The sequence below is a fragment of the Amblyomma americanum genome, chromosome 1 (genome assembly GCF_052857255.1).
Source record: "Amblyomma americanum isolate KBUSLIRL-KWMA chromosome 1, ASM5285725v1, whole genome shotgun sequence".
Lineage (NCBI taxonomy): Eukaryota > Metazoa > Arthropoda > Arachnida > Ixodida > Ixodidae > Amblyomma > Amblyomma americanum.
Genome location: NC_135497.1, coordinates 165,254,542 through 165,275,344, shown reverse-complemented (window position 1 = coordinate 165,275,344; position 20,803 = coordinate 165,254,542). Strand labels below are relative to the sequence as shown.

Here is a 20,803-nt window from a genome sequence, read left to right as displayed (position 1 = left end):
GAGGTTGGGGATACGGGCTTCCAGATAAAGGACAGCGTTGGAAGCTGATTTTGGGAGCCCGAGGCATAGCCGTAGGGCACGCCTTTCCAGTAAGGCTAATGGCTGCAGCTTGTAGTTCGCTCTACCAGAGAACAAGGGGCAACCAAATTCCAGAATCGGTCTCATATAAGCCTTATAGAGCAACAGTGCGTGTCACGACGCATGCCAAACTTTTTATTGCCAACTCGGGTCAAACGGCCCAGTGCACGTTCCCCTTTAATAACATTATTCTTAATATGGTGTCGCCAGTCCAAATTTTGGTCATAAGTAACACCTAGGTATTTAACCGACTCCACCTGCGGAATTGGAGTGGAGCGGTAGGCTAGCGAGATGTACATAGGAGCATCGGGTGGAAATACCAGCACGCCACATTTGCTGACATTAAGTGATAAATTGATTTGGTCCAACCAGACTTCAAGAGCATTCAGATATGCCTGCAAATACCCGTAGAGCACATGAATATCCTTTGCTGATGCGAAAAAAGCTATATCATCTGCGTATACATGAACTGTAATGTTAGGATGAATGGGGATGTCCCGAACTAATATGTTGAAAAGCAGCGGAGAAAGAACAGAGCCTTGCGGCACACCTCTTGATTGACCATAGGTATTAGAACAAAAAGATCCGTCTGTACAGAAGAAAAATCTATCTTTTAGAAATTCACAAATCCAGGCGTAGAGGTAATGCGGTGGTTGTAGTTGAGCAAGCTTGTTAATGAGGACTGTGTGCTCCACGCTGTCATAGGCCTTCGCAACGTCAAGCGTCACCAAGGCCGAAACTTCTCTCTGGCGCAAACGAGAACGCCCAAACGAGAGCGGCGGAGGCCACAGAACCGAAAGCAAATTCGCTACGCACCTGGAGGTCCACCAGCTGAGTCGTTTTTCTTCTTGTCTTTGCGCTTTCCTTTCCCCATTTAGATAGCAGGCCACGAACACAAATGGCAACCACCGGAACGGACGTCTTGCCTGCCTGCCGAGCCACTGCAGAAAGGCAAAAATGCTGCGTTGTTACTCTTTTATAGTGACCTGTTCTGTTCCGTGATTCGCTCATATGCTTCTCCACGAGCTGCACGTGTTCCGTCGTCATTGGCTGCGCTTGGAGACGTCATGCGCGTGCCGGCGCTTCTGCCTCCAAGAACGCATAAAGAAAAAAAAAACTATGGAACCAAAGGAAATCGTCGTACGATACCGCTTTTCCACATCCCCTTATGGGAACGCAAAGTCCCGGCGCGTCTCGAACACGCGCGCTGTGGAAGTCGAAGACAACAAGTGGAGGGGGACTCCGCTTCGAAACTCAAGTAGTCCTAGAAGCTGCTTTGCTGAGAGGGTCTAGTTCAGAAAATACAGAGGCGCATACCAAGTTCACGGGCGTACAAAGCGAGAAAATGGGACGATGCTGCTAGCATTCATTTCCCATTTTGTCCAAGTCCGTGGTTTCAGCTCAGAGATCCACATAAATGAGCCACCAGAATGCGGCAAATAAAGAGCTGTAGCGATTTGTCAACATTTCTGGCTTTTACCTATGTCTCTATGTATTTGTTATTGCATCCGTTTAATTCATTTTATTCCCACGTGCTAGCGTGGATAAGCCCCGGAGTAAGGAGTATGTTTTACTGCCCACATGTGAGGCGACAGTCTGAAAAATCGGATTTGGGGGGGGGGGGGGGAATGGCTCAATATCTGTCTCACATATCCGCGGAACCCTGAACCGGACCGTAAGAGTAGGTATAAAGCAGGGACTAAGAGAATGAAGGAAGAAACAGGTGCCGTAGTGGAGGGCTCCGGATTAACTCGGACCACCTGCGGATCTCTAACGTGCACTGACATCACACAGCATACGGGCGCCAATCTCAGAGTTTATGTCGAGTCGTTGCGGTGGCCATTGCTCTCGAAGGAGGCCCCGATGCACGGTTCGCCGGTCACAACTGTAGCACTCGCTCGGCAAAGAGGAGCCGCCAAACTTTGACGTCTCCCTTTGTGCGATGCGAAAAAAAAAACTCAAGTCGGCGACGCTAGCCCATGCTTAGCTCAGCCGGAATGTCTGATACGCGTCTCGCTGGCAATCTCCAACGCCGGCGTTTGGTGGTATTGTAAGATCATCGAAGGCATCCATGTCCGAGGTTATACATTCCATAAGCTATCCATGTTGCGATCACAGGTAGAGGAATGTGCACGGGCCTGCCGACGGGCTCCAGCTATGCCTAACCACTGCCGCGTGCAAACAAAGGACAGTTCAGAGGTGTAAGGGGAACTACTGAAAGAAAAATGTGCTTTGCATCAACTGCGACCGTAGGAGCGACGGTGGTTCTGGTGGGGAGCTATCTGTACAGTCACATGTGTGGACTTTGCAAGACAGCGACAGCACGCGTCACAGCACTCATGTAAGGATGGTGCCGAGCGTGTCTTCGTGATCAGGCGTTAGGTGCCTTAGCCAGAGGACGTGGGAACAAAGCCTGACAGCGACGGCCCCGTTTCGATGTATACGCGAAATTATTTAAAGAACCCTGTGTGTTCGAAGTTACTGCAGTACCCCTCTATACGACGATCACGTTTGACTTCAACCTGTGTTTAATGCTGGCTATCAAATTCAGGCAAAGCGCCGAGTAGAATGGCAATGCAGTCGCCACGTTTCACTTGATGAGCGCGGACGGCAATTGTAGTTTAAATATTTAGCTTAAACGCTTGTCGTTACCTCGTGTTCGGGAAAGATGCCACGCTGGGTCGAACACTGCTGCCTACCACAGCAACGCCAGCATCAAGGAAGCGCCACGTGACAAAGTTTAGCCGCCGCGGTGGCCCAGTAGTTACGGCGCTCGGCTGCTGACCCGACAGACGCGGGTTCGATCCCGGCCGCGGCGGTCGAATTTAAATGGAGGCGAAATTCTAGATGCCCGTGTACTGTGCGACGTGAGAGCACGCTAAATAACCCCAGGTGGTCGAAATTTCCGGAGCCTTCACTACGGCGTCTCTCATTGTCTGAGTTGTTTTGGGACGTTGAACCCCTCACACCAAACCAAACAACGTTTTCTTCCTTTTTTGATGTTAGGAACGCTAGATGATCATTGAACTCCGTTACTGCAGCGTTGTGCTGCCGCCACTCTCTTCATGGGCGCTTCTGATCGAATTTCGTGTAGTTCGCAAAGCGCTGAGACCCGATGCCGCAGCGCTGGGCTACGAAAAATTGGTTTAGAAGAAAGGAAACGGCGATGTAATTGTCTCGCTTCTTGGTGGAACAATCCGCTTTGCAAACCAGCACCCGCTCGATAATAGAAGCGCTGGTATCACCGTAGCGTGCTGCTACATTAAGGTGGTGGTTACACCTTTATTGCCACAGAATGGAATTGATTAGTTGGGGCTGGTGCGAGGCAGTGTGGCCTCCAGTCGGGGGCGGCCTCTTGAGCTCGCGTGACGATGGCCAGCTGCGTTGTTTTGTTGAACTGGCCAAGAGCTCGTCCCACTCCTACTCCTTCGCCGAGAGAGGTGGCTAGGATGTCATCGAAGAGGGTGGGCTATCGCATTACGGCAGTGAGCGCGCCCTCCGACCCGAATTTCACGAGGGACAGGTCATCTAATTTCATGACATCACTCATCACTTTAGACTTGACAGGCGCGCTTATGCCCCTCCCCACAAATAGTTAACAAGAGCACAGGAAGTTACCTGCAGCGCCGACTGCAAACACGCTCCCTTCTGAATCCGGCAGTGCTTCCCCTCAAGGACCCCCGGCCAGTACGACCCAAACTGCCATAAATATGGTGCAAGGGCCACATATGACCACATTATGCGAAACTGCGCAAATGATCCGCTTCAAGCGGAGTTGATACAGCTCGCTTCTCCCGAGCGGTGGGACGCCGTGCTGGTAAGGTCGGACCCCAAGATTCAAGGATGGGCATTCCAGCGAGCCAATGAGGTCGCCGCTAGCCATGGGCTAGCGGCCATCTAGTATGTCTCCTGCAATCTGTTCTCGACGCAATAAAAGTTTTACAATCCAATCCATAAAAATTGAAAATTGGCTGTTGGGGAAAGGAAATGGTGCAGTATGTCTCAAATCTCGGCGGAAACCTGAGCCGCGCCGTAAGGGAAGGGACAAAGGAGGGACTGCGAAAAGAAAGCAAGAAGTAAATCCAGTAGTGGAGGGTTCCGGATTTATTTTGACCACCAGGGGACCTATATATTACAATTCGTTTTTTGGGGAAAGGAAATGGTTCAGTATCTGTCTCATATATCGTTAGACACCTGAACCGCGCCGTAAGGGAAGGAATAAAGGAGGGAGTGAAAGAAGAAAGGAAGAGGAAGGTGCCATAGTGGAGGGCTCCGAAATAATTTTGACCACCTGGGGATTTTTAACGTGCACTGACATGGCACAGCACACGGGCGCCTCAGCGTTTTTCTTCCATAAAAACGCAGCCGCTGCGGTCGGGTTCGAACCCGGGAACTCCGGATCAGTTGCTTATGATTAAAATTCGAGCCGGAGCTGGAGTTTGTTGTTTCCGATCAAGCCACGTTTGTTGAATGCGTCAACCGTAATGTTAGTGTGAGAACTCCCTACAAACACAACTTCTTTACTAAAACCAGGAAGGGGATGTTTTGGGAGTGGACAAAGTGAGCTGCTTAATGCCAGTTGCCTTGTGCAGTCGCAAGGATTGATTAAAAGTAGCTTCACCTTCTTCTCTATGGGCCACTTCAGGAACTTGTCAAACAAGCCTTCAATTATATACACACGAAACCAAACATAGACACGGCTAAAGCATAGCCTCGGAACTAACCGGTATCCATAGTGGTAACTAGGCCGGCCATCGTTGCCTGTGAAATAACGCAAACGATCAGACGATTTCCTGCAGAATCCATTCCAGTCATCTATGGTCCATACGTACGGGACGGATTTGCTGAGGACGTCGCTTCTGATGCTGAGAGACGCTACGGCCAGCAGTTCTAGAGATTTCGCCTCGTCCTCTACTGAAGCCGCCTCATTTTAGCTGCTGTCATCTCCGAAAGTGAAGATCCGGCATCTGCCGGCGTGCGTTCTTCACAAACGGCTTTTACGACCCTGTCCTCCAAACGCGACACGTTACGCTCACACCCCTCGCTGTTCTTCTCTTTCATGGTCCGCTGGATGTAAGCCAGCGCATCCCTGATCTCTGCGATGACTTCGCGTTGGTCTTCAGCCAACGCTGCCTCCGCTCCGGTCGTCAGCTCCGAAAACTTGGGCGGCTGTCACTGCGTCGGCAATACTGGTGCGCTGCGCTGCAAAGGCGCCACTGGTATCAGGGTGCAGACGGTCCTCGAACGAATCCATCTTCGTGCGCAGGGCAGCATTTTCTTCCAATATTTTGCCAGCGTTCCTTTGACTTCCATAAAGGCGTTCGAAAAGTTGTCCTCTGATGCTTGGTCGCGTGCGCGCGGTGGTTCACAGTCACGCGCCAGATGTTCCGCAATGTCTCGGTGTCGGACACTCTCGCTGCATTCGGGGCATCTCACGACGTGGAACTGGCAGGCGTTGGCGAAGTGCTCCAACATGGCGGATGCGACGACCTCCGCGTCGCAGCCGTGCTCAGCGTTCCAGCAGCGTACCTTGCGGCCGAGGATACTGTCCCTGGTGAAGGCTGACCACACCACGTCTTCTTCCTGGAAGGGCTCCTTGTGAAAGGGGCAGTGGTTGCGTTTGGCACCGGCGCCCTCGGAGCAGGACTGGCAGAGCAGGTGTAGACAGGGTAACATGGCTGCCGATGAAGGAACGAGACCGCAGACTATGCACACTCTAGTTGGTGGGAACGGGTTCACAAAACACGTCGGCCTCCAATCGAAGCCTCTGTCGAAACCGAACACTGTCTGCAGGCTCGTGGGCGCCATCGCTGGAGGCACGCACTCAAGCGTCCTAACATGCAGCGTCTCGGCCACAGTCGGCTGAGGATGCAGTCTGCGTGTGCGACTGTTATCACGTTTCCGCCGTCCTTGTCACACCAGGGTATGGTGTAAAAAGAGAAAACACTAGAATGCGAAGCTTTGCGCGCGGCAGAAGACGGTCAGGCGGAATCTCGGCCGGTCTGCACTGCGTTGTCAATATTTCCAAGAAGTTATATCTACCCGGTTTACCTGATGAGAAACGCGACGTTCTTCTGTTGGTCGTTTTCACCTCCTCGCTGGCCACAGCTACTCCCTAAGCAGAGTTCTTTTCGTCTATCTGTCTCGAAAACGAACATGGAACAGCTGGCGACACCTGGTGTGTGCTGCGGATATCAAGACACGGCGCGAACTTGGGAATCGAAACTGCATTGAGGAGAACAATGCTTTATCTTAGGACATTGCAACGGAAGAAGGCGCTTGTTGATGTAAATTGCGTGGACAGCGGAGTAAGCCGGTAGGATGGTAAGTTGATTACATATATATTTGTTTGAAAAGTGAGAGCTGCGAATGACCGGAAAGGTTTTCGAAATGCCACTACATTAAACGTATAGTTGTTATTCCGGCGGGTGACGCTCTAAGGGAGTTCAAAAGTGGCGTTCGGTAGGGCTGGGCCAGTAGCGTCAGTTTAGTTCCGGTGTTCCAGCGGGAACCTTGCGTGGTCCAGGCTTCGATTACAAGGCAGTACTAGAGCACCGCCATAGTGAATTCTTCTGAAGAACTCTGTTCATTACCTCGTGCGTTTCTGACGGCTATGTCTAGGGTTAAAGCCCATCGACGATGAAAGCAACGCATCCGCTGCAGCAGTGGCGAAGTACCCCGCGCTCTTCCAATCAACGTCTCCTGAGCTAAGAGAAATTTTTCTTGCATAAGAATTTGTCCACAGTTTCATGAAACAATGCCACCATTTGTACTAGATTAGGAAACGTGTGCTCCGCGATAAAGCCTAACAAATGATTTGTGGTGGAGCTAGTCGAGGCGAAAACCGGTGCTACAAGTGTACAGTAGCGAGGCTGAGCATCCGTCTAGCATGCATGAGGTGAGAGGTTCGATCCCCAGTGTCGCTGGGTACGCAGCTGTGATACAGTGGGTACAAGCTTCACCTGGCCTGGTGCTCGGCTTAAACAGGGTGAAATGCTTGGAAAATGGGTCTTTGACCCCACCTTGAGCAAACGAAAATACCTTGTGCCATGGTCGCAGGCAACGTTACTATTAGCTCTACTCGGATGCGACTCAAGAACAAAGCGACAAATGCCCCTCAGAGGAGACCCTCCAGCCAGTGGTGTCGGCCCATTCTCCGCATGACCGTTCCCTTCTGAACTGCCAGCTTGAACTCGGAGGCGGTGGCAGAAGGATGGAAAATAAACAAGGGTAAATCAGATTAACCGCGGCGTCTTGAAAATCGGTCGACGCCATTGGCTGGAGGGCCTCCCTTGACGGGCGTCTGCCGCTTCCTTCTTGAGTTGTATCCGACTATAGCTGGCGTCACTGGCGTCAGGTCCATTCAGCAAACCCTACCTTAATACCCGATCTCGGAGGCCTTGGCTTAGTATAAATGCTACTCGCCTCATGCCCTGAAGTGTGGCTCTAATTGATTGTCTTTCGTCGCTAAAATTATTTTGTACGTACAATTTGACGGTCATAGATATATTACATTGACTTCGCGTTGAGAAGACCTCTTAGTGGAGACTAGTGTTGCTGTTGACTTCGCGTTGAGAAGACCTCTTAGTGGAGACTAGTGTTGCTGCTGTTAACAGCTGTAGAATTCCTGAATGTTTACAAATAACCGAGGTGGCGCTACAATCGCTAGCGGGCTCGCGGTAGGAAAGGGGCCGGGGGCGTCATCGTGGGGTAGACCTGAGCACCAGTTTTTCAAGGCCTGTGGGCGCGTTTTCCGTCTCTGGAAATCACAAAAGTGGTCGATGCTTTTCATGGGTTCCTGCTGCCCTCCCCCCGGCCCTCCTTTCCTAATTCGCCTTTTATCAACATAGGGTCCAACCCTCATAGGGTTGACACGCTCATAGGATGTCAACCCTCTGTAAGACGGCCGCCAAGCCTATCCTTATATCTACTTGCAACCCATACGGAGACGAACACTGTTTCAGGGCTGCAGTGCAAGGACGTCCGTGACTCGAACCATGCGCTGCTATAGCGATCCGCCACCTAACACGGGACAACGGGTTTTTTAACGGCTACACTGTCACCTCTCTGTCCGCAGGTTTCTATCTGTCCGCCCGTCCTCAGCACAAGACAGCTCGAGGAAATAAAAGCTGTGCAAATAGATATGTTCGACTGGGATTCGAACCTGCACCTTTGAGGTGTCAGTGTGGGTATGCAACGCCACGCGTTGGGTCGTTTGCGCAGACGCGAGAAGACAGCGCTGCTGCCACGTTGATCTAGCTAAGCGTTAACGCTTATGCACGGGCACTTCCTCATGTAAGTGTTGCCATTCAATTAGTGCGACTGTACAACAACACCGCTGCTAAAAACGGACTAATTTCGCACAGCGAAGTACAAAGGGGATAGCAGGGATTTTTACAAAAGAGAACTTATATGAGAGATAAACTTTTCGTATGACTGCTCACTATCTTCACGAGATAACTGAACGTATTCCTTGACAGCACTGTGCATTTATATCCGTTTAAAATGCGCATGTGTTTTCTTGTGATGCGTACTCCGTAGCGTTCGAGCACCCGTTCTTCAACGCCCTCGTATGTCCTCTTGTAGTACGCAATCACACGTCGTTCTGCACTGGGGGACAGTGCCCGCGTTCTTTCTTTCGCGTGAACGATTTTTTGTGGGTCTGGTTGGCTTGTCGGGTGCACGAAATGGCTCTAAGTGTGCTTGTGTCAACGCTAGCGTGCTGGTTCCTTGAATCCGCCTGAACGATCTCACCTCGAACGCGTGACACCATTGGGAGGTAAGTTAAAATAAAAAAAAAGAATGGCGCACGATTTAGCACGATTAGGCCACCTACGAATTAAGTCTGCTAGAACTTTGGTTTTCAATTCAATTTAGGTTCCAGGCTCGGTTTTCAATGTCAAGCAGGTGCCTCAGAAAAAGGTGGGCGAAATCGGACTTAGGTTCCGCCTTAAGGATATGACGCGATAGAGTTAATGGGCTGATGCCCATGTATGTGGAAATGGTCATTCTCTACTTTTAATTCATAGATCGCTAGCAGTCCTTATACCAGTGCCAGCGCAGTGGCGCAGCTGTTAAGCGATGCGCCAGAGCCGTGCGATGGCAGGTGCTGCCACCGGTGAGGTTAGCGCGACCCATGTTTCTCTTCCCGAGCAAACTCAAGGTTTCGTACAGACAAGCGTCGGCGACATTTGAAATTGGGGGTTTCAGTCCTGGCGTACCAAAAAGGTGCTTGCGCCGCGACGCCGATAACAGGCGATAATTCATAGCGGACATATCGTACAGCCTACGTCATCGCTGAATGCTTACAAGCGACGTAACGTCAAAAAGAAGTGCAAATATTGTAAATGCTCGCCAAAGTTGACCAATATAAAGATTCTAGGCAGAAGTCGAACGGTACCTACTGGTAGCGTTTATCAGAATAAAAGGCTGATATATGTATCAGCGACATTTCACTGCGCTTGAAGCGAAAATATAATTTCTCTGGAGACGTACCTAATATTATGGAAATTTTGATATGATGAATCACTGCATGACTGCATATATGTACGTGCGTTCTTTCTGAATAAACAGTTGTGAGTTCACGCCTGTATTGTTCCCTTCATGTGCTGCGTTAAATTTAATTCCATCTTGGCAAAGAAACAAGTGCATAAAGATTTTTTTGCTGACAATGTTCATTGTGTTGTTGCTTGCGTGTGGATGAGATCAAAACAATGAACAGTAGGCAAGCATTCCTGCAGTGGGGTAATATAGGCGTAGCACGGATTAGCCAGCAATTTTTTAATCGACCAGGGTCGGCTGCATTAATTATGATTAAGCTGGAGGATAAATGTCACATAACCTCGTACTCCCGTACAGCTTTTCTTCAGAGTTCTCTGCTTTCTGCTGCTGCCCACCCACACCTCGCCGTATTTCACTATTTCGAATGGAACGACAGCCGAAGAAGCGTGTTGGCGTAGTGCTCATGTCACAACGAGGCAAGGCTTTTCGTGGACAGAGATACGAGTCGGTAACCAGGGGCAGATTCATGTGTTACTCTTGGAAATGCTGGTCGCATTTCAACAGCGTATTTCTTGGACTTTTTTTCGTCCACATAATGGGGTCCAGCCGAGATAAGGGGGGGCTCCCTTTCCTCCCATAAATACGCCCCTGTCGGTAACCCCGAAGATGTGCCATATATAGCGCCCACAATCTATACACGAATAAGCCGATAAAGGTGTAAAAACAAAGTAAGCTGTCCTCTAGCGCGCTCACATTTAGGGGCAGGGTATTTTGCCCAAGTTCCGTAGGAGATTTCAGTCACTAAATATACGGAATGCTTACTCTTAGCAACGGTAGTATATTCCTACTGCAAAGCATGGTAACTTGATGCAGTTGGCAAAGGCAGTATGCATACAAGCGCAGCGGCGGACTGGTCGAATTGCATTCCTTACAGTTAATTGTCTCGTGCAGTCGCTAGGATCGATGAGAACTAGCTTAACCTTCTTATCCATGGGTCAATTCAGGAATTTGTCGCACAAGCCCTCGAGTATGTAAACACGAGGCCAAACACGGTGGCCGTGAAAACATTGGCACGGAACTATAAGGTTTCCATGGTGGTAGCTAGGCTGGTCATCGCTGCTTGTGCGGAATGGCGAAGAACGTGCTTGGGAGAGAAATTCATCCCAGTCATATATGGTTCATTCGAACGGAACCTACTTGTCCAGAAAATCACCACCGATGTTCAGGGAAGCGATGATCAGCTGTTCCTCAGCTTTGGCCTCGTCGTCTACTGACGCAGCCTGTTTTCCAGCAGACGCCGCCGAAGCTAAAAATCCGGCATCTCCCAGCGTGCGATCTTCACACAAGGCTTCTACGACCTTGTCCTTCATAAACAGCGCTGTCCGCTCACACTCTGGCATGACTACCTCTTTCATGGACCTCCCGTTTCCAGCCAGTGCGTCCCTGATTTCCGATGCGACTTCGCGCCTGTGTTCAGCTAATGCCGTCTCGGCCAAGGTCTTGAGCCCCAAAACATTGTTTTCTAGAGCGTCCGTCACTGCACTGGCGATAGTAGTGGACTGAGATGCTACTGTGTTTTAAGTCTCAGGGCGCAGACACTGCTCGAATGAATCCAGCTTCATCCGCAGGGCACCATTCCCTTCCTGTATCTTTCCTAACGCTTCTTTTATTTGCATGAATACGTTGCCAAATTTATCGTCTTGTTCGCGTGCGCGGGACGATAAACAGTCGCGCTCCAGATGTTCCGCAATGTCCTGGTGCAGGACCATCTGGATACACAAGGGGAGATCATGGCGTGGTACTGGTAGGCGTTGGCGAAGTGTTCCAACATGGCGGACGCCACGCACTCGGCATCGCAGCCGTGCTCAGAGTTCCAGCGGCGTACCTTTCGGCCGAGAACGTTGCCCCTGCTGATGGTTGTCCACGCCATGTCTTCCTCCTGGAAAGGCTCTTTGTCCAGGGGGCAGTGGCTGCGCTTAGCAGCGGCGCCGTCGTAGCAGGGCTGGCATACGGAGTGACGCCAACTCTGCCGCCAAAGCAGTGACGAGACCGCACACTCTGCTCGAAGGGAAAGGGTTCAAGAAGAACGTGGGCCGCCGATCGAGGCCGGTGCCGAAACCGAACACTACCGGCATGCATGCGGGCGCTATGGCCTGAGGCATGCAGTCAAGTGTCCTCAGAGGGAACATCCGGGAACATTGACATGCGCGCACGCACGACTCCCGGGAGAACACCACTCGACCAGCCACGGACCACCGAGGTAACGTGCGCCGGTCTGTGGATCGGCCCTGTCGTGCTCCTCAGGTCGTCTACTCTCCCAGTGCTCGGTGAACAAATTGTGTTTGTTTTCTCTCTGTGTTAGTGCGCTTTAAATGCAGATTCTGTTGAATTGTAATCTCTCTCGATTGTTAATTTGCATGAGTTGCACTGTATTTGTAAATCACTTTGTATGTGCTCGTACGAATGATTGCGAAATCCTCTGTATCGTCTCTCTGCTGTATAAGCTTTGTTTGGTTTTGTGAACCTTTGGCTCCGACCCATTCTCTGGCTTGCGACCGGCGAAGGCTGGGCACCAAACGACCAACCCCCTCGGCTCTTGGTAGCTGGTCTCCGGCTGAGCTTGGCACATTGAGTCAATGGCATCTCTTTTGGCACCGAGACCGCTACCCCCACGCGCTCTAAGGGTGTCTCGGTGCGCACACAAAGGTGCGCGAAGTACTGACACCCAGCAGCACAACTAATCGGCCCAATATTGAGAATATACTGGCAAATTTTTATCACCAGAGTGAAATCAGTCATTCGCAAAATTGGCCAATTTGCCTGCGCTGCTTGGGAAGGGACTAGCTCACGAAGTCTAATCGGCTGACCGAGTTTGCGCGGAGCTTGACTTTGAGTGTCAACCTAGGCGCATGAAGAAATAAAATATAAGTATTGCTGCGACTGGGCGATGAACCCTCGGAGGCCCGAACAGATCAGATTCGCTCACCACTACACAAGGAGCACTGTGCTATCTCCGCAGCCGATCACGCCTCGTGTCAAAAAACCACACTCACTCATGCTGTCCATTGCACGTCATCGTCTATATCAACTTCCATCTGCGGCGTGAACAGATCAGATCAGCCTAACCTCTTTCAGAGCTTAACCTTAGCCCAATATCACAGCAAAGCAAAACACAACCAGCCAAGCAAAACCTTGAGCCAACCTAGCCAAACACATGCTTTCGCACCTCTACTCGGCTTAACTACGTTTCAAAACCCTATCACTTTTTAGCATGTGTTGTAGTTGAAAAGACTGGATCCGGACAACGCTGGCCAATGCAAGCGCCAGTGACTGCAAGACAAGGAAACCTCATGTAACGGCCAACTTTATCGACCTTTTTTTATTAGAACTTAATAGATTTCAAGGCACAAGAACAGCAAACAACAATGTAGGCTCCCGCACTCTTCGGACAGCACATGCAAGAACAAAACCAAGGAAATCCTTCGCCTTGCGAGCCTGCAAGAAAACAAAAGGTGCAATTAGTGGCGGCTTGGCTGACTTACGCTAACCTGGAAATTGTTCCGTCGAATTTGAATCAAAGCCAGCCCGAGCCTCTAACAACGAAAACCACCGATTAGTAGTTGCTCATACCAGGCTTGCGGAGCTACAACTGAAAGATACTGATCATACATCTCTTCCAAGAAAATAAATCCGTTATTTCATAGTCTCCGATTTTTTGCGATTGTTTCCGATCACAAAGAAAGATTTTTGATCTCTATGTTCATCACACTGGTATCTATAGAGAATGCTGAAAAACAGTGACAAATGGCATATACAGCGATCTCACAGAACGAACTCCGAGATCCATGCATCCGCTCGAAAAGGCCAATGTCGCCTATATAGGCAAATAGAAAACAACTCACCGCTATGAATTGAAGTCTCACCACTATGCACTATTCATGCAGTGAACACTGATAGCCCCTTTGTAGGACATACTGCGCATCACCATTTAATATCTTGTAGCATTACTTGTCCATGTACCTCAGCGCAAATTGACTGCCCATTTATGCTTAGATTATATTTATTGTTTTTTTTATTCTTTTACTGCTATAAAGATATTTTCCGCGCTTCTCGCCTTACTATATTTTCGCCACAATACTCTTCCCCATGTAGAGTATGCTCTAAACAGAAAGGAGTAAAAAGGGAGTAAGAAAGGGAAGTAAGCTGTCCTATCCGCTAGGAGGCAGCTTACTCTCTTTCTTACTCCCATATAGGCGTTTGTTTGTGTTTAGAGTGTAGCATGCGAGCTAAAATCTCTTGTTTAAATTAAAGGGCTTCTCGCTCTATCTATCGCAAAGGGACACCCGCGGGGCTTGACAACTAGCTGACGGCTATGCAGTTGAACGTCGCGAAGGCTGCGGTTTTTAAAGTTAGATCGCATTTTTGTGCAGCTATGAAATGCTCTCAAGGTGCAGAAAGCCGGTTAAATTCAGTTCAGGTTCTTCTCTGCCTGCAATACATACAGCATATATGAGTATAGCAAGTCGGGGCGCAGGCAGCGAGAAAAAGAGAAAATATCGCCGGACAGTGGTCAATAACATTTTGTTAGGACGACAAAAAAAAGCATATTAGGCGCATATATATTTAACGGAAAATTTTGGTTGTGCGCTCATAGAAGATGCACAGCTGAACTAAGCGCAATTAAACACGTGAAAGGCACACAACACAGGGCAAGCGCTTTGTGTTCATGTTCCTATTCAGTTGCGCATCTGTGATGTGTAGCTTACAATGAACCAAACTGAAACACTTTAAGTTCCGATCATAGAATTTGGATCAAAATTCTCTCGTTTTTAATTTCGTCTGGTGGTAAACTTCTAGTTTAGGTAACACAAAACGAATTTATAACCGATTAATTTTTTCCTCGTGGAGGAATTCGATGCAGCGGCCCTAATGTGGGCGGAGCAGCACTTAACAGTTAAGTAGTCTCTCACTACAACAAAACGCATTAAAAAATGTTGCTATACGGCATTCGTAAAGCGGTGATCTTTATCGTCCATCCCATGCATACCACTTCACCTGCGCCTTGAACACACGACAGTGCAACGCCAAGAGGGCCGGGAGAAGATGTCCACTGCGTGTCACGTATATCTTGTCCTCTACGTCTTGCGCACATGTCCAACATTCTTCGACAAAAAAAATTGAAATTTGGGAAAGTGTAAGATTCTGGTATTGAAATATTCAAGGCCCATTCTTCCGATATCTGGAAAAATCTTCCTTTTATACTGTTTCCATTGCTCGCATCGAGCAGTTATGACTGTAATAGAAAACCAATGAGGAACACTTTGGACTGTAGCAAAAACGTTAATAGCAAAAAAAAATGCAAGCCTGCAGGCGGTAGGTTGGGGATATATTGATCGTTGTAGTAGAATTTTACAATATATGAGGAACACTGCGCTCATAATACCCTCCCTATACCCTATATAACACCCTCCCTGCAAATGCCTTTAAACGTTTTCCCGTTCCAGATTGCTTTTCTCCAGAACTGTTGGGTATGACGTCAGTGGTGCGCCTCCAGGCTCACCGTAACCGGAATGCAGGGGCAGCGGAGAACCTCCTCCATTACACGAAGTACATGGAGGCCTGCAGTTCCTGCAGCACCTTGACCGCCTCCACGTATTGGGCAGTGGTCAACACTGTGTCACCGCCGCCCTCAGACGACTGGCTGACCGCGCCGGACGTCTCCAGCTTGCTGGCGATGTGGTGTTTTGCACGGAAGGCGGCCAGGTGCGCGTAGTACACAGGGGCCGGGATGCTCACGCTCCTTGCACATCGGGAGTATGTGTGGCACAGGTAGAAGCTGAGCTTCTGCAGGTCGTCCGCGCTGAACATGGAGTCATCCCACACGACATAGTAGTGGGCCGGCCGGCTGGTGCCCTGCGGGTGCGCCGAGGAGTACACTTATTCACATGCGAGAATTCCAAGGGCCGTGTCATGTTGTGTCGCGTCGTGTCGAGGTATGTGGTGGTGCGGTGTGGTCCTGCTTGTGGTGCGATGTGGCGTGGCGTGGTGTTTGCGGTTTAAATGCGCCATTACGTGGGAAGGACAGTGTTTAAACGCAATATACAAAAACCGGCAGTGCCCATGAGCAACCCATGCACTTGCCCTGCTCCTAATGCCGCATGCACAACATGTTTCCGGCTTTATCTGGCCTTAGATGCCCTCGCGCCAATAAATACAGTGAATAACTATTATTTCCTGGCTGGCTGTCATCAGCGCATTGGTCGGTCATCGTCATCTATGTCGGTGTCCCGACTTCGGGACAGCATAAACACCGAGGCATACAAGCCGACACGACTATTTAAACAAAAATCAATTTTTGACCGTTTTTTGAGACTTAAAAGCCGCTTCCATCTTTTACGTACGAGCTAAACATCAAGCGCTTCTCTTTTCACCCAACCTTCTGCAATCATGTCTCAGTAGACGCCACCTCGAGAATAAAAACCAATGACCATATCCACATGACAGCATCACTGAGCACTGGCCATAGAGGCCCCCCATGCGCAACTTCCGATACCGCTTCCCCAAAGGTGAACGATGACGTCACAGTCACACACAGCGCTCCTGATGGACTCAATGTAAAGCGGAAATCTTCCGTCACAGTTTCGCGCGTAGGTGATCTCGAAAACCATGCTTCCGTTTCCTCAAGATGTGGAAGGCCTACACCGCAGGCGCTCCTGGAATTTGTAGCGCATTAACGACGCGACACGACTTTGGCGATGCCGGCGCCCGGACTATTTCCTCCGCAAATTCATAAACGAAAACACCGCAGACCATTTCTTCCCACTGACAATCGCAACAAGAGCGGAGAAGAGGACGCCTACCTGGATGCCGAAGTGGCTGCAGAGGAAGAAGTCGAAGTCCAGCGGGTGCGTGACCACCGAGTCTACGGTCGTGCCTGGTGGGACGTTGCGACACTTGCCCACGCCGTCGCGGTCGTTGGCGGGCATGAACCTCGTGTGATGCCGCTTCTGGACCACGATGAAAGTAATTGCTGGCTCGTAGGTCTCGTTGGGAGACAGTTCCTTGCACGCCAGCCGGATGGCGCTCACCTGCGAGATTTGAGAGCGGAAACAAAAAATGTCGGTCAAGGCTGAAAGGCCATTCGAATCATCACGATATCTACCTAGTTCAGAATGTAAACCAAACAATTTGGATGTTCACGAACTATGCTGTCGTATCTTATACAATTGTCGTTTCACAAAGAGTGTACGGCGAAGATCACCGTTTTTTTAAGCAATGCTATTATCGGTTGTACTCTGGTTAAACGAGCCGTTTCAGCTACCGTTCAGTTCAACGGAAGTGCAGCTTTTCCAACTGACGCTTAAATGAATAACAGTCGGCTGCAGTTACTCGGCATACTCCTCTAAATTGAGTTCACGCGGTCCACATTCCGGATCACGTGATCGGTTTGCACATAACTCTGCGCATTGACCACCTAGTTGACTGCACTCAACAAAAATTTCTGTGCAAGCTTGGCGTTTCAGTATACCTGTAGTGAACAACCACACAGAGCCAAAAAAAATTCAGTACAGGAACGTCCGGCTTCACCGCTCAGCCGTTGTTTTACTGGTGCCACTTCTCGGGCTTTTTTTTTCTGGTTACACTAATCCGAATATAGTCGGATACACTCAAGAATGAAGCCGATTTTCTCCGTAAAAGGACCCCCTTCCAGCCAATGGCTTCGGCTTATCATCACGAACCATCAAGGCTGACAATGCGGTGTGCGCTGTGGCAGTGACAATAGTCTTCCCTGTGAGGGGGGAGACTAACCCCTTTCATCTAGCATTCGCCACGTGGTTACCCAAGCAGGCTCATGAGAATTGGTCTATGCCATTGGCTGCAAGAGAGTCCATTCAGGGTTCTTGAGTTGCTGGGTTCTTGAGTTGTATCCGACTATAATGGAAGTTGTAGTTGTACTTATATTAGCCAAGATAGCAAAATGTGGCAGCCGGAAATGCCGCCGACTCGGCCGATGCAGCGGGTCAGTAGACTGGTCCAACTGCGTATCTCCACTGAGCTGAGATCTCAACAGCAGGTGGCGCTGCCTTATATTACCCGTGCCACACGCGCACTTTCTAGATGTTTGTAGCCTTAAGTTTGCCTATGCCATTATTTTCGGAGCTGGCGCTACACGTCGAGATTTAACGACATTATTATTTATTGGCAGATTTATTGACATTACTGATTCGCAACTAAACAGAGGAGATTACAATCCAATAAATGACGAAATTCAAATGTTTTCTGATAATATTCTGACACCCTCTTTTCAATATAAGTCAGTAGAATATAACCGCGGGTTCAATTTACAGGCAAGCTCGCCGAAATAGTAGCCAAACATGTCCCGCTTATCACGCTATCAAATCATAAACCTAACACTTGCTTTACAAGAAAGCATCAATGCATGAGAAATAAGAAAAAAAACGGTTGTACAAAAATACAAAGCACAAATGTTCGCCCTGCGCGCCGGGTAAATATAAAACCTACCTAAACCTCTGTTGTTCTGGCATTTGTGACGAAAAAAATTTTTTTTTTCAAAAAGCCCTTCCTGCGCTACTTAAGAACACTAAAAGCAAGTCCTTCAAAACAATACGTCCGAACAGTGTCAGTAATGATATATCAATACATGATATTGACAGCACCCCCTACTTCGATGCTGAATGTCCTAAAGCATTTAACTCGTTTTTCGCATATATTTTCACCAAAGAAGATAATCCTAACGTCTCGTATGTACCTGATTTTGGTTACCCGTACATGGCGCCGGTTGACATTACACTTGATGGCTTAGTACACCTGATAAATAACCTAGTACCCTCTTTTTCTGGTGTTGATTAAATCAATTCAAAATACTAAAGAAATGCCATTTCTGTCTCCAAAATCATCTTCCTTCATATCTTTAAGCAGTCAATATCTACAGGTGAGGTTTCCACCGGTTGAAAAATAGGAAAGGTTGTACCGGTTTTCAAAAGTGGCAACAAACACTCGCACGAAAACTGCCCACTTCCACCTTTTTGGACTTTGCCAAAGAATTTTATCGGGTAGAACATTGCCGACAAATATCTAAGCTTTGTGCGCTTAAATTACATTCTTTAACTCTGTCATGGGTCCGTAGTTTTCTTTCTAATTGCCAGCAGTACACCGTTGTTAACAAGTATTAATTTCCTGTTTGCGATGTTACATCGGGCGCGGCGCTAGAAGCCTCCTCGGTCCATTACTATTAATAATTTACATTAATAACCTGCCAGCAACAATCTCATCTTAGATACACATATTTGCTGACGTCTGCATTATTCATTGACCAATAAAATTTACTAATGGCCACCTTGAACTTCAAAGTCACCTCGATTGCATAAACGACTGGTGTAAAACGTGTCTAATGACTAAACATTTCGAAGTGTAATATAAATACTTTTAGCCGAAAATGCGCAACTTCGAATTTTCCATACCGCAATAATAACGATACATTGGCTCGGAATACGCAGTATAAGCATCTAGGCGTCCATATTTCACCAAACTTTTCTCGGGCTGAACACACATCCACCACTTTCGCTAATGCTTCCCGGTCACTAGTTTTCTTTCGCCGTAACCTGCTATGCACTACCCCTGACATGCGTAAACAAGCCTATATTACTTTTGTAGCACCGCAGCTAGAGTACACTTCATCCATCTGGTCACCTTATCAGAAATATCTAATAGAGAAGTTGGAAGCTGTCCAGAATCGGGCTTGTCGTCTCATTTTGGCAAAATTACAGTTATCAGTCCAGTGCAACCCAACTGAAGATCAAACTTTCGCTCCATGCATCCTTTGCAAATTCGTCGCGAGACTGCCCTTTTATCTATCTTTCACAAATACGTCCATGCCACTGATTCACCGCCAGCACATCTACAACGTCCCTCCTACTTATAACTGCAGCTATGCCGAATTTATGGCAACACACATGATTTCAACTTCTCGTCACTCCCGCGTGCCATTCGTCTCTGGAACGATCTTCCGGACTGCACCGCCCTGCAGGCTAATCAAGACCCCTTTCGCGAACATCTACCCAAACATTTCGTTGATAACGGTTAGCACGTCATTTAAATACTCAGGATTCGTACAACTTCGTTTTCAGCAGCTTGAGACTATTGCCTCTTCGGTTTCGTGATGCGCAGCTTTGCTCATTTATGCCTGATATGTTTTCTTTGGCTTTTGTATAAATCTTCGTGCATTTCTCCTGTTTTTGTTTCATGAAGCAGAGTGGTTTTTTACTTTTATTCCTGTTAATGAATTGCGATATCTTATCTGAACTCACCTGTTTTTTGTGTGTTTTGCTGTACTTTTAATATGATTTTTGGATTTCTGGCCTATTTCTCACTAACTTCTGTATCGCCCCCTTACACAATGCCTCTCCAGAGGCCTATAAGGTATCTGTATATAAGTAAATAAATAATTTAACTAGTCACGGTGACGATACCGCCTTCAAGGCAGTAAAAAAAAGCCCTGAATATAAACAGTGTTAATGAGAAAGTATAACAGCAATGCCCTTCAAATATAATATAAAAATTATTTTGTAGAAAATGCCACTGTTCTTGCTTGACAAGTGTGTAAAAGTAGAACTCGTGTGTCAGCTCACAGGATAACAGTACATATGAATTCCTATTAAAAATAGTGTTGTTTATGAATAAACGATTATACTCTGGGTAGTGACTTCACACAAAAAAGTTGCATGTCTTTCCGCATGCGGAATGGCGAAAAGAGTATACAGATCTCGGGCGAATGAGGTGTGGCGAACTCAGAAGGTCGCAAACGCCAGTTAGTCTGTCTAATGTCATTAAATACAAGTGTGTGGCACCGCGCCAATTGCGTTAAAAATTGATTTACTAAGTAATTAATGACATAAAACTTGACCGTGTGGCACGGGTATAACACCTCGAACTGTCGTTCAGCTCAACGGACGGTCAACTGCACAGCAGTTATAATCGCCCGTGTGTAAGAAGGATGAGAGGCGGAGCGGATACGTACAAAACCGCGCCAGAGGCCTCAGTCTTGGATGTTTACCACCTTTTGAAGAGAAACGATCAAGCTGAGGTCAACTAACGCCGACAAGACGTCTCCAGAAATGAATATCCTGGATGTCCTGAAATTATATCCCTGTGGAGATCAATTCGGTGTCGTTACGTATATGCACAGCTAGTCGGCTTCTCCAAA

The 20,803-nt window shown here is 48.4% G+C and overlaps 1 protein-coding gene across 1 annotated transcript in view; it reads right to left on the bottom strand.

Annotated features, from left to right (window-relative positions):
• LOC144114667 (uncharacterized) overlaps positions 1-20,803 on the bottom strand; it is a 152,270-nt gene that overhangs the window by 21,841 nt on the left and 109,626 nt on the right. The window contains exon 5 of the mRNA XM_077648551.1: positions 11,359-11,605. Within this exon, the coding sequence (XP_077504677.1) occupies positions 11,359-11,605 (247 nt within the window). The remainder of the gene's footprint in view (positions 1-11,358; positions 11,606-20,803) is intronic.